This window comes from Mobula hypostoma, chromosome 22 (assembly GCF_963921235.1).
Source record: "Mobula hypostoma chromosome 22, sMobHyp1.1, whole genome shotgun sequence".
Classification (NCBI taxonomy): Eukaryota; Metazoa; Chordata; class Chondrichthyes; order Myliobatiformes; family Myliobatidae; genus Mobula; species Mobula hypostoma.
In genome coordinates, this window is record NC_086118.1 from 20,715,072 (window position 1) to 20,729,774 (window position 14,703).

A 14,703-nucleotide genomic window follows, 5' to 3' on the forward strand; every position below is an offset into this window, starting at 1 on the left:
CAGCCAGGATGAACTTGTTTACTTATCCTTTCTTTTCTTAGTAAGGTGCTCACATATGACATGGTGGCATGATTATGTATATCATTCATGTACTTCTTACATATAACCAATAATGAAATATGTACAAACGTTTGTGTAAATGAAAAATGCTTAATCAAGTAATATTTACAATATTACTCAAATATTACTGGAATATTGAATACGCTACAGGTATTATGTATGCCCTGACTATTTCCCACGCTACATGTATTCTTATCTGTATATACGATATTATATTATTTGTGTTGCCCAATAGAGTGGAATGAGAAATTATATCCATCTATATGTTCCGAGGTTTCCATAATCAATTGTTGTGATTTCCATTTGGATGGGAGGCTTGATTAGGTCAGGATAGGCGGAAGGTGGAAGGTGGAAGAGACGGAATTAACACTCTGTGTGCTTTTACACCCCATGTTCATAATACATCAAATACCGAAAGCCATTCCATGTGGCCGTGGCCACAGAGACAGCAGGGGTCGTCTCCATCCACCCGCTTAAGAAGCGGCGCCTTATGCTCGTTTCACTTCTTCCTTAAACGTTGAGAACCGAATTAATTCAATAGGTTTAAACATCGTTTTAAAGTCTTCTCATTATCTTTAGAATATAATATCACAGTTAAATAATTGTGTAGTTTCTGTTTTAGTCAGTTACATTTCGGAAAAAGCATTGTGCAAATCTCCAAGCATTCAGTAATGATAAAATTTATTTTTTTCTCTCGGAGGGAGGCATTCTCTAATCCAGCCCAGGTTTTATCGGCGTTCTCCCTCGCCTACACTTGTCAGCCGGAGCTCCCTGTCCCACCAGGTTGCGCAGTTTCGAAACGCGCCGCTGCCTTCGTGCTTTCTGTGCCCGTTTTGGCGCGGTAGCAGCTGGGGGTGAGAGTTCACAGTGACCGGAGGTTGTTGCCAGGCAGCGCGGCTGTGGATGTGCAGGGGCTGCTGACAGTCAAATTCATTCTCAGCCTTTCTACCTGCTGCAGCCCGAAAATGGCTTTCAGCGATAGTCAGCCCGAAGCGGCAGACGTGGAACAAGATGAAGGCGCCGGTGGTGAGCCGGACGTGATCGCCAAAGCCAACTCCCTGCATGCGTTCAGCGAGAGCGAGGAGGTCCGAAGCCTGCTGACGGCCCTGCGAACCATAACTGACGATCAGGCCGCCAGCGAGATCCTCAAACAAAAGTTCATTGGTAAAGCGGGCGAGGGTGGGGCTGCTCTTCTCGCATCGCCATCCCGGGCCTCGGCCGGTGTTTTGGGGCGCCGGGCAGGCAACGCAGATACACAGGGCGGCTAGTCGTGAATTCCGCTCATTGGTCTTGTACTGATATCCATGGAGAAGTCAATGCACATAACGGATGCTGACTGACACCGGTTCTGTTGACTGATGTTCAGAATCTCACCCCTACCCTTCACAATAATGAGCCTATCACAGGATCTCATAGACATAGGAACAGAATTAAGCCATTGGGTCCATAGAGTCTGCTGGTCTATTATCCCTCTCAACCCCATTCTCCTGCCTTCTCCCTGTAACCTTAGATCTCCTTACTAATTAAGAACCTATCAGCTTGTGTTTTAAATATACTCAATGACCTGTCCCCCAGGTGTCCCTTCCCCGACAGTCTACAATGGCTTCTTGTTAGAGTCATAGAATTATACAGTACAGAAACAGGCCCAACTGTCCTGACAAGAAGGGTCTTGGCCTGAAACGTCAACTGTACCTCTTCCGAGAGATGCTGCCTGGCCTGCTGCGTTCACCAGCAATTTTGATGTGTGTTGCTTATCTCTGTGAACCCAGTTGTTTATCTAAGCTAATCATTTACGCACATTTGAATCTTTCCTGTCCATGTACTTGTCCAAAAATGACTTTTAAATGTAATTGTACCTGCAGTGAAGGAAATTGAAATCACCTGTTAATTACTGTCCTATTACTCTATTATCTCTGCAATTTCACTGATTATTTGCTTCTCAAATTCCTGCAGGATATTTGGGGTCTACAATACAATCCTATCAAAGAGATATTTCCTCCTTGTTTGTAAGCTCCAACTTGAATAGCCTTGCTGAACAGTATCCCAAGAAAGTTATCCTTCATCAAAAATGTACCTCCTCTCTTCTCTTACCTCCACCTATAGAATCTCACCCTGGAATAAAGAGCTGCTCGCCCTGCTCCTCCGTCAGTCAAGTTTCTGATATGGTATAATATCCCAGTCTAATTGCCAATCTACGCCTTGAGTTGCTCTGCCTTGCCTGTCACTCCTGTATATTATTGTATCGTTCTTCATTATTCCCTCTCTGGCTTCTTTCTTGTTCTGGTTAATGAGCTTTATATTAGCCTCAACACCCCCATTTGCATTGCATCCAAATTCCCTGTCAGACTATATTATTTGAGAGTGGAGCGTAAATCCATCAGGTACACAGACCATCCCAATGATCATTACAAGAATGTGTGTTTACACATATCTCTATTTAAAGTTCTCATCTAGAGTAAGCCAGATTTAAACTTTTGCATGCCTCTGATAGCCATCTCATTACTATATCCTATATTGAATATTTACATCTATTCTTCCAGACTGGATGCAAGGTGGTTTATCTAAAATCTGGAAGCATCTACAGTATTATCTTGTTAGTGACCATGGTTGAAACTTAATAAATATACCTGACAAATATGCAGTGCAGTTTCTGTTGGTATAAATATTGATGAACACAGCCAGGATTACTTAAACTCCCTGTATATGTTCTAATTATCATGTATTATGAATATCAAATGAGATTTCAAGGTAATTGTTATTTTGGGAGTGGAAAGACTGCATTTTGGATAATACAGGCTGTCCCAATTTGTGACAGAATTTTATTCCTGGGAACATTTCGTAACTGGAATTATTTGTAAGTTGAATATGGAAAGAAAGTGTGTGGGGGAGATGATCACAGAAACATCTGTAATAGAAGCGCATCTACCAGCTAGACACTCTGACCTAGTGAGTGAGTCTGCTCAGAGCTCTGGTCTGCTTGCCCCAGCCACTGATTGTAGTTGAATCAGGTGGAGTTTGGGGGCGGGGAAGAGAAAGCATGTGGAATGGCTGTGTTCTGCCTGACAGAAGCCTTTTAGTTGCAGGAAAGTCCACTCATACAACCAAGTGAGTCAGTGATGAGGACGGCAAATGTGATGTTAGCATTAATTTCAAGAGGACTAGAATATAAAAGCAAGGGTATAATGTTGAGGCTTTATAAAGCACAGGACAGACCTCAGGGAGTATTGTGGGCAGTTTCGGGCTGTTATCTAAGAAAGGATGTGCTGACATTGGAGAGGGTTCAAAGGAGGTTCACAAAAATGATTCTAGGATTGAAAGGCTTGTCATGTGAAGAGTGTTTGATAGCTCTGGGCCTGTATTCATTGGAATGCAGAAGAATGAGGGGTGTCCTAATTGAAACCTATCAAATGTTGAAAGGCCTTGATCGAGTGGATGTGGAGAAGATGCTTCCTATGGTGGGGGAGTCTAGGACCAGGGGACATAGCCTCAGGATAGAGGGACGTCCATTTAGAATGGAGATGAGAAATTTCTTTAGCCAGAGAGTGGTGAAGCCACAGGCAGCTGTGGAGGCAAGTCACTGAGTAAGTTTAAGGCAGAGATTAGTCAAGGCATGAAGGGATATGGGGAGAAGGCAAGAGGTTGGGGCTGAGAAGGAAAATGCAGACTCGATGAGCCAACTGGCCTAATTGTGCTCCGATGTCTTATGGTCTAATTTTCCAACTACTTGTAGAGTACCTCTAAACAGGTGAGATTGTAACCTGGGGTGAACCTGTTTTCAGATGATGCAGAAGAGCGTGATGGGTTAGTGATTTTCAATATTAATGTTGAATAGGAAGAGAACCCCTGTTCTGAAAGCGAGCTGGCCTAACAAGAACAATTTTTGGCAAAAGAGATCATTAGCTTGCTCTCTGTTTTAGACGCCAGTTGATTTATGTCTGATACTTAGTTTGAGGTTCCTGTTTACCATTTTAATATGACTCAGCATTTATGTTGAATTAATGAAAGGCTATTCAGATCAAAATGTTCTCCTTAGAACTTATAAACACGCGATTCTGCAGATGCAGATTCCCTGGAATGCAGGGGGAATGAGGTGGGATTTGATAAGAGGCATATAAAATTATGAGGGGTATAGATCAGTAAATGTGAACAGGCTTCTTCCACTGAGGTTGAGTAAGACTACAACTCGAGGACATGGGTTAAGAGTGTAAGGTAAAATTTTTAAGGGGAACATGAGGGAGAACTTCATTCTGAGGGTGCTGAGAGTGTGGAATGAGCTGCCAGCAGAAGTGGTGGATGTGGGTTCAATTTCAACATTTAAGGAGAAGGTGGATTGATACATGGATGGAGGGTATGGAGGGCTAAGGTCTGGGTGCAGGTCAATGGGACTAGATAGAATACTAGCTTGGCATAGACTAAATGAGCCGAAGCGTCTGTTTATGTCCTGTATTATTTTATGACTCTGACTACGCTGGAAATTTTTACAAACAGATGCAAAGTGCAGGAGAAACTCAGCAAGTCAGACAGCATTTCTGGAGGGGAATAAATAGGTGACATTTTGGGCAAAGAATCTTAATCAAGACTGGAAAGGAAGAAGGAAGAAGCCAGAATAAGAAGGTGGAGGTAGGGGAAGTGGGGGGGGGGGTACCACGGTAGTGTAGGCAGTTAGCGTAACGCTATTACGGCTTGAGGCGTCAGAGTTCAGAGTTCAATCTGAAGCTGTCTGTAACAAGACTGTATGTCCTTCGCATGAGCATGTGGGTTTCCTCTGGGGGCTTTGGTTTACTCCCAAGTTCTATGTACTAGCTAATTGGTCATTGTGAATTGTCCTGTGATTGGGCTAAGGTTGATTAGGTGGGTTGCAAAAGGGTCTGTTTTTCAATGTAACTCTAAATTAATAAAAATGAACTTGCAAGCTGGCAGTTGATAGATGAAACCAGGTTAGGGGAAAGGTGTATGGGTGGGAGAGAAGGAATGAAGTAAGAAGACAGTGAGGAGAAGGAATGAGAGGGAAACCAGGATGGGGAATTGAAAAAGATTGAAGTGGGAAGGGGGAATAACTACCTGAAGTTGGAGGGGGATGTGAAGGGTAGGTTTTTTACTCAGTGTGTGGTGGATGCCGGGGTTTGCGCTGCCTGGTATGGCGGTAGAGGCAAATACATTGGAGGCGTTTAAGGGACGTTTGGATAGGCACATGGAGGAAGATAGAGGGATATGTAGGTAGATATGTGGCTTTTTAGCTGGTTCAGCACAACATTTTGGGCCAAATGGCCTGTCCTGTGCTCTGCTATTCTATGTTCTAAATCAATGTTCATGCCATTAGGTTGGAGTCTTCCCAGATGCACCTCAAACCTGAGTTTGGTCTCGTCATGGCAGTAGAGGGGGTTGTGAACTGACATATTGGAATGAGAATGGGAAATCAAATTGAAATGGGTGGCCACTGGGAAGTTTGCCTTTAGTACTAGATAAAGTGAAGGTGCTCGACAAAGTGGTCTCCCAGTCTATGCTGGGTCTCACTCATGTCGAGGAGGCCACGCCGGGAGTACCAGGTACAATAGACGACCCTGACAGACTCGCAGATGTAATGTCAGGGATGACCCCCTTTCTTTTCATCTGGTGCCTCTTCTCCATCCTTTTCTTCCAAGATCTACTGTTCTCTCCTATCAGATTCATTCTCCAGCTCCTCACCTTTTCTATCACCTCCCAGCTTCTTACTTCAAACCCCTTCCCCAGCCATCCACCTTCCCGTTAACCTGGTTTCACTTATCATCTATCTGCCAGCTTGTATTCTTTCCCCTCTTTCCACCTTACTCTGGCTTCTTCCCCTTTCCTGTCCCGATGAATGGTCATGCCCTAAAATGTCAACTGTTATTCCCATTTGTAGATGTTGCGGAATTTGCTGAGTTCTTCTAGCACTTTGTGTCTGTTGCCCTGGAATATAAGCTCTATTTAAGCCTAGTCTCCCACATCTAATGTTATTGGCAAAACCCTCATTACTTGTTCTCTCATAATTAAAAGTTGACCTTTATGTTGTCCACTTTGGCTAATGTATGTGGTGTATTTTCCACATTCTCAGTCTTCATAATATCTAGCTTAGTTCAAACCTTTCACTATTGGCCTCAGGTTTTGTTGTTTGCCACAAAGATCAAAGTTCAGAGCAAATTTGTTATTAAAGTACATATATGTTACCATTTACAACCCTGAGATTCATTTTCTTGAGTGCATTCATAGTAAATACAAGCAACACAGTAGAATCAATGAAAGACTACACCCAACAGGATGGACAACTGGGCTGTATCCACTACTTTTTATAGGCCTTTCCATTCAAGGGCATTGCTGTTTCCATACTAAGATGTGATGCAGTATACTCTCCACCACACATCTGTAGAAGTTTGGCAAAATTTCAGATTACATGCAGAATTGTTGTATACTTCTCAGAAAGTAGACGTGCTGCAGTGCTTTCTTCATAATGGTATTTACTTGCTGGACTCAGCCTGATCCTTTGAAATGATAACATGGAGGAATTTAATGTTGCTGTCCCTCTCCACCTTTGATCCTCCGATAAGGACTGGCTCGGAGACCTCTGCTTTCCTCCTCCTGTAGTCAGTAATCAGCACCTTGATCCTGTTGACATTGAGTACGAGGTTGTTGTTATGGCACCAGTCAGCCAGTTTTTCAGTCTCCCTCCTATATGCTGATTGATCACCACCTTTGATTCAGCCAATAAAAGTGGTGTTGTCAGCAAACTTAAATATGGTACTTGAGCCACAGTCATAAGTATTAAGCAAGGCGCTGAGCACACAGCCTTGTGGTGCCCCGGTGCTGGTGGAGATTGCTGAGGAGATGTTGTTAATCTGAACTGACTGGGGTCTACAAGTGAGGAAATTGAGGATCCATTGCGCTAGGAGGTATTGAGACCAAGGTCTTGAAGCTTATTGATCAGTTACATAAGAGGGGATGATAGTATTGACTGCTGAGCTGTAGTGAATGAAGAGCATCCTGATGACTGCATCTTCAAAATGTCCAGATGTTCCAGGACTGAGTGAAGACCCAATGAAATGGCATCTGCTGTTGACCTGTTATGATGGTAGACAAACTAGAGTGGATCCAAGTCACTTCTTAGGCAGCTGTTGATATGTTTCATCACCAACCCCTCAAAGCATTTCATCACAGTGGATGTAAGTGCTGGTCACTGATGCAGGCTACCACTTTCTTCTTACGTACTCGTATAATTGAAGCCTGCTTGAAGCAGGTTGGAACCACAGACTACCGAAGCGAGAAGTTAAGGATACTGATGAACACTTCAGCCAGTTCATCAGCACAGGTCGTTAGTACTCGGCCAAGTACCCCGTCTGGGTTGGACGCTTTCCATGTGTTCACCATCCTGAAGGATGCTGTCATGTTGGCTTTAGAAACTGAAATCACGGGGTCATAGGGGGCTGTGGAAATTTGTGAAGGATCCTCCATGTTTGGACAGTCAAAGTGAACATAAAAGGCATTTAACTCATCTGCTAATGAAGCCTTGCTGGGTTTCATCTTGTCGGAGGTGGTAGCATTCAAGCCCTGCCATAGCTGTCGAGCATCCTTCAGTGATTCAAGTTTGGTCTGGAATTGCCATGTCACATGTGAGAGAGCTTTCAGGAGATCATTCCTGGACCTCTTATATTTTACTTGGTTGCCAGACCTGAATACCACTGATACAGTCCTCATGGTTGATCCAGGACTTTCAAGTTGGGGTAGACACTGAATGATTTTGTGGGGACACACTTGTCTACGATTGTATTTATAAAGTCTGACAATTGTGGCATATTCATTCAGATCCTCTGAAAAGTCCTTGAACATGACCCAGTCTTCCGACTCAAAGCAATCCTGTAGCCACTCCTCTGCCTCCCGTGACCACTTCTTTGTTGTTGTTATCTTTGGAGCCTTGCTCATTAGGTCTGCCTTTATGCAGGTAGAAGAAGAAACACATACTCTTATAGTAATTACTGTTGGTATATTTTTTCTAGATTCTTTTCTGTTTATGTTTTTCAGGTAAATGTGAAATCTATTCTCATTCTTTACTGTATCTTTGACTTTAGCAAGGATTTTGTAATCTTTGTTGCTACTCATGTTAAATCAGTTTATCCATCTTTTTTGTAGTCTCCTCTAGATTCAGGGTATCTGTGTGACAGACCCATGGGTTTTATCCTTATTATGTTTTTCCTTTTGTTTCGGTTTTTCAACTGCTTTCATAGTTTTATGGCATTCTTTTATTTCTTTTTAGAATTTTTTGTCTGTGAATTCTGTGCCAATTTTTCTTTCATTATTCTTTGTTCTTTATTATGTTCTTTGAGGACATAATGAGTGCAGTGGATAGAGAGGAACAGGTGGATGTCGTATACTTGGATTTTCAGAAGGCGTTGGATAAGGTGCCGCACAAGAGACTTATAAATAAAATACGGATGCATGGAGTCGGAGGAAATGTATTGGCATGGATAGTGGATTGGTTAACCGATAGAAGGCAGAGAGTTGGTATAAATGGGTGTTTCTCCGGTTGGCAGTCAGTGGTGAGTGGAGTGCTGCAGGGGTTGGTGCTGGGCCCACAGCTGTTTACCATTTACATTGATGATTTGGAAGAGGGGACTGAGTGTAGCATAGCAAAATTTGCTTATGACGCTAAACTGAGTGGAAAAGCAAATTGTACAGAGGATGTGGAGAGTCTGCAGAGGGATATAGATAGGTTAAGTGAGTGGGCCAATGTCTGGCAGATGGAATACAACATTGGTAAATGTGAGATCATCCACTTTGGAAGGACTAATAGAAGAGCAGATTATTATTTAAATGGTGAAAGATTGCAGCATGCTGTTGTGCAGAGGGACTTGGGAGTGCTTGTTCATGAATTGCAAAAAGTTGGCTTGCAGGTACAACAGGTTATTAAGAAGGCAAACGGAATGTTGGCCTTCATTGCTGGAGGGATTGAGCTCAAAAGCAGGGAGGTCATGCTGCAACTATACAGGGTACTGGAGAGGCTGCACCTGGAGTACTGTGTGCAGTTCTGGCCTCCATACTTGAGGAAGGATATACTGGCTTTAGAGGCAGTGCAGAGGAGGTTCACCAGGTTGATTCCAGGGATGAAGGGGTTAACCTATGAGGAGAGATTGACTTGCCTGGGATTATACTCTATGGAGTTCAGAAGAATGAGAGGGAATCTTATAGAAACACAAAACTTTGTGAAAAGGATGGATAAGATAGAAGTAGGAAAGTTATTTCCATTGGTAGGTGAGACTAGAGCTAGGGAACATTGCTCCAAGATTCAGGGGAGAAGATTTAGGACGGAGATGAGGAGAAACTGTTTTTCCCAGAGAGTGGTGAATCCGTGGAATTCTCTGCCCAGGGAAGTAGTTGAGGCTTCTTCACTAAATATATTTAAGAAGCAGTTAGATAGGTCTTTACATAGTAAGAGAATTAAGGGTTATGGGGAAAAGGCAGGTAGATGGAGCTGAGTTTATAGACCGATCAGCTATGATCTTATTGAATGGTGGGGCAGGCTCAATGGGCCAGATGGCCTACTCCTGCTCCTATTCCTATTTCTTATGTTCTTATGTTCTTACTTATTTTGTTGTTCTTTCATCTGGTATTATGAATTTTTGTGATATATAACACCTGGGCAAATTCTGATTGTACTCATAATTTGGCTAAAAAGTAAGTGAACTTGTAATTATTCCATAAAAAATTATGTAGTGTGTTATATATCAATGTATTTATTATCTGTGGTTTTTCTGCCTGCTTTGCACAGGCAAAGGCATTTATTTACTTCCCAACCTTAGTAGTAAGGGAATAATTTTGTAGTCATGTACAATGAGAAGATAAATTATTTTTATAATGAGCTGACCAATATGCTGACTATACCTTGAGTTTGTTACTGAAATTTATGGCTGTTATATTGTAAACATTGAACAACTGAGAAGGAGGTTACTCAGCTCATTATTCCAATTCTTTTTTTTTTGCATTTCCCTATAGCCCTGTAAATTATTCTTATTAATACCTGTCAACTTTTCCTTGAACCTTTAGTAAGGGGTAATTTACAGTGGTCAATTAATCTACCAAAACATGTTGTTTTGGGAACAACTATGAAATTAGTTTTGCTACGTTTTACTTTTGGAACTTAAATTTATGTCAATATTTTTTGAACTGAAGAATATGGTACTTGTACTACTAATGATCTACACATTTTTATTGTAAAGTTACTATAAATCATCATTTTTGTCATTTTTGTTGCCTTTCTTGCACTTGTCAGAACTAACAGTGACGTAGTGAACAATATGTTAGCATTATGCTGATTGGCAACATGACATCAACTTAGTGTAGCCTTATCTAAGATGGACTGGAGGATACAGGGTGAGGGGTTCAAGAATTTTGGGTGTACAAGTGGGGGTGGAAATTTGATCTTACTACAGTAAGAGTAAGATTTTTGAGTTATGGATGAAATTTACCATCAATACATTTTAATCAAGATTGTTTTAAAATTGGATTTAAAACTGATGTAATTTATACATGGTTTAAAATCAAATCCCATAAATTATACTGCATGTAGAATTTTCTTTGGATTCTTCTTCTTCAGCCCATCACTCCTAGTGGAGCATGGGCTGCCAACAGCAGCTCACCAGAGTACTGTGTCCTGGGCCAGTCTTTCTCGTTGTCCTCAGATATAACCGGACTTCGAAGGTCCTTTCTCTCTCAGGAGCCTCTGGTGGTGTTTCCTTCATTGGAGATGGGGTTGTCAGCCCTGTGCCCACCCTTCTTCCTGTTGTAGTCAGGCTTGGGACTGTCCATGACGAAGTTGGAATAGTTTGATATATTGGTTTGGGATAGTTTGTCTTTTCTTTTCATTTTTTATCTTCTGGCACTTTCTAATTTGACATATACATAATTTCCCATTTTAACTTTAGATGAGTGCTCTTTATGTTCTTAATTTGTGCTTTTCCACTTATCTTGGCATTCTGTTTAGTAATGGAATGAAAGAGGGTTCAGCTTATCAATGGTTAGGTATTTAGAATCAATACATATAATATTGCCATTTGTCTCATCTGTCTTGCATGTTTTAATGCTGATCTAATGTGCTTGTGCCAAACTGGTTATAAAAAAATCATTATACTTTATTGTCGCCAAACAATTGATACACAGCGATATTTGATTCTGCGCTTCCCGCTCCCTGGAGTACAAATCGATTGTAAATATTAAATATTAATTTTTGTCTTTAGACTTATTATCTGATCTTTATTATTTCTTACATTTTGTGTATAACTTTCTGGATTTGCATTTATTACTTGTTGCTATTATAACAGAATTATATTTATTAGGCAGACATTTCACATTGTCTGCTCAACATGCACAACATGCTGGAGGAACTCAGCAGGTCAGGCAGCATCCGTGGAAACGAACAGTCAACGTTTCGGGCCGAGACCCTTCGTCAGGACTGAAGAGGGAGGGGGCAGGGGCCCTATAAAAAGGATGGGGGGAGGGTGGGAAGGAGAAGGCTAGTAGGTGCCAGGTGAAAAACCAGCAAGGGGAAAGATAAAGGGGTGGGGGAGGGAATAGGCAGGAAAGGTGAAGAAGGAATAGGGGAAAGCACAATTGGTGGTAGAAGGAGGTGGAACCATGAGGGAGGTGATAGGCAGCTGGAGGAGGGGGCAGAGTGAAACTGGGATGGGGGAAGGGAGGAGGAGGGAATTACCGGAAGTTGGAGAATTCAATGTTCATGTCAAGGGACTGGAGACTACCCAGACAGTATATGAGGTATTGCTCCTCCAACCTGAGTTTGGCCTCATCATGGCAGTAGAGGAGGCCATGTATGGACATATCCAAATGGGAATGTGAAGCAGAGTTGAAGTGTACATTGTCTGCTCTAAGTTACTGGATCATAAAAATAGTGAGCAGTTTTCAAATTACGTGAAAAATTGGAGTAATTTATGACCATGTCTCTTCAGATACTTCCAGTTATGGTGAAATGAACAATTATTATAATAAACTGTTACTTTTGAATGTAAAACAGCTTTTTTTCTATGTTTTCATATGTTGAGTTATGATCAGTTAGACTTCTTTCATCAAATTTTATCTGCTTAGTTGCAATACATGTAATTACATTTTAGCTAAATCTCAAAATGATTTTCGATTTAGAAAATAATTTTTCGTAAAATGTTTGCTTTGGTGATTTCCTAACTTGTCCTGTCTGGCAATCCATCTTTGATTTTCTCATTTATATTTTACACATGAACGGTATGTTCTGGTAAAGCTTTTGTCACCTGAATGCTTGTCTCCTTTTCCATTAATTTCTGTAAATAATGCGTGTGATCAGTGTCCAGGTTTCATTTCACAACTTGAGCATAATTTGAAGTTGGAGTTGTAACACCAAACTGAGCAAAAGAGATGGTGTTTTTATTTTTGACTGAATATAATTGAGGCCCAGTTTAATTCAGATGAATACAAAGGGCTAAAGCACTATTTGGGGGAAAAATGTTCTTTCAGTGATAAAGGCAATATTTATCCCTTAATCAGTTTTTTCCAAAAGTGTGAACTGTAACTTACTTTACTTAAGCCCATCCCACCCTACTTTGGTATAGTTAGCTAACAGCATCTCGTCAGAATCCTCTGTCCTGGGCCAGTCCTGAGGTTGTCCCCAGGTGTAGCCCATCATTCGTATGTCTTCTGGATGAAGATCCTTTCTCTCCCAGTGATAAGGTCTTTGGAGCTTCTGCTGGCATTTCTGTAGCGCTGTTATGGGATGGGGTTGCTAGCCCATGCCCAACCCTCCTTCCTCAGCCAGGCTTTGGATTGTCCATGGTGTTGTTTATAAATTGTAGGCTTATACATAAACCGCTTGGCTTTTTGTGTAGAATTTTATATAGCCTGTACACTTAATGATGACATTAACTAGTTTTTCTTCAATGGTTGTCAAGTAGTGAAAGACAGATAAATGTTTATGTAGCTTGTTGCACAACCTCAGGAGGTCCTGAGGAGCTTCGCATCCCATAGAGTACTTTTGAAGTCTACTCTTTAATGTAGTAAACGACTCTAATATGTACATGTGGCAACCTGATAAACTGATAATCTCACTGCTCTGAGGAACAGTAACCGCGTGACACTTCTAAGGACAGCATTTGTGCAAAATTGGATGTCCAGCTGATATAACTGCCTGGATATCATTGTAACCAAGTACATTTTATCTATTAATAGATTTTTCTTTCTCGTTCTAGTCATAATGGACAAATACCAGGAACAACCTCATCTGCTGGATCCACACTTGGGTAAGATTGCCTACATTTGAAATAACTGAATATTTTCTACTAATCTCAGGTCAAAAAATATTGTGAATGTTTTAACATATTCCGTACAGTAGGGTCTTTCAAGAAACTCTTAGAAAACATGGAGCTTAGAAAGATAAGGGCTATGCAGTAAGGAAATTCCAGGCAGTTTGTAGAGCAGGTTACATGGTCAGCCCAACATTGTGGGCCGAAGGTCTTGTAATGTGTTGTACATTTCTATGTAAGTGCTTGGTTGCCATCATAAACTGATGACCTTTCAAGTGTCACGTGGATTGGGCTAATTGTATGTTGCTGCAGGTTCTAATAGTGCATTCTAGATTTTAAGAACCTACTGTGGGAAAAGAAAATTCTCCTAATTTCTACATTTTTTTGAAATGTTGCTGTCGTGTAGTGTGTCTAGATATGTAGTATTTAAACGTAAATATTTACCATTGTTTAACTCAATTTACAAATGAATAATTTATATCTGTTAATAGAATATAATCTGGCATTTGTTTTGAGATGAGCAAATCACTGATAACAAATCATGAGTAAGTGATGGTCTTTCTCATTTTTATTGATGGTGTGATTAAATTAGAGCTATGTGGTTTTTTTGAGTATGAAAATTATATTGAATTTTTTTTGTGTGATCTTCATCCTTCTTGTCCAGCAGTCCACGTAGGCAAACTTGAAGCATTTTTGTACAAGTTGACCTGAATTTGTTAATCTGGTTTTGTTTCTAGTTTTGTTTCTAGTGTTTTCTCTCACTTCTGAAAATTGAATGCAGAATGCACCTTCAACTACATCCATTTCAGCTGTTAAATGAAGAGAGTAGGTGTTATCTTTGTGTCTTTGCACACAATCAAGCCAAGAAGTTCTAGTACCTCTCAATCTTCAAGTGTTTTATTACTGCTTGCTGGACTTATAATTTAAATGTCTACTTCCCGCAAAATCTCACCTGTTTTAGCTTTTGGTTTCTATGATGTTTTGGATACAGTGAGAAAGGAGGGTTTATTGCTGTCTGGAGTAATTATTGGGGTACAATTATTCTCCCTTTAGAATGCCATCATGATTGAATAATTTTATGATTTAAAAAAAAACAAGCTCTTTGTGTACTTTAGGTTTTCCAAGTAGCTTATTCATGGTCTTAGTGAGACTGCTTGATCCATGACAAAAACAGTCAGGTAGCAAGTGTTTTCTTATAGATCAAACTGCTCATCATTGTTGCAACCTGAACCATTTAAAATCTCCATATACCTCCCTTGTTTAGTCTTGTAACACAGGATCATGGAAGTAATTCCCTGAACAATAAACTGAACAGTATTCCAGATATAAATTTATGCGTTAGTTACTAAATGGAAAT

General features: G+C 40.8%; 1 protein-coding gene across 1 annotated transcript in view; it reads left to right on the forward strand.

The window, feature by feature from the left end:
* The first annotated feature begins 795 nt into the window (after positions 1 to 795).
* tbcd (tubulin folding cofactor D) overlaps positions 796 to 14,703 on the forward strand; it is a 268,107-nt gene continuing 254,199 nt past the window's right edge. The window contains exons 1-2 of the mRNA XM_063074279.1: positions 796 to 1,224; positions 13,293 to 13,343. Coding sequence (XP_062930349.1) covers positions 1,026 to 1,224; positions 13,293 to 13,343 — 250 coding nt within the window. The 5' untranslated portion in view covers positions 796 to 1,025. The remainder of the gene's footprint in view (positions 1,225 to 13,292; positions 13,344 to 14,703) is intronic.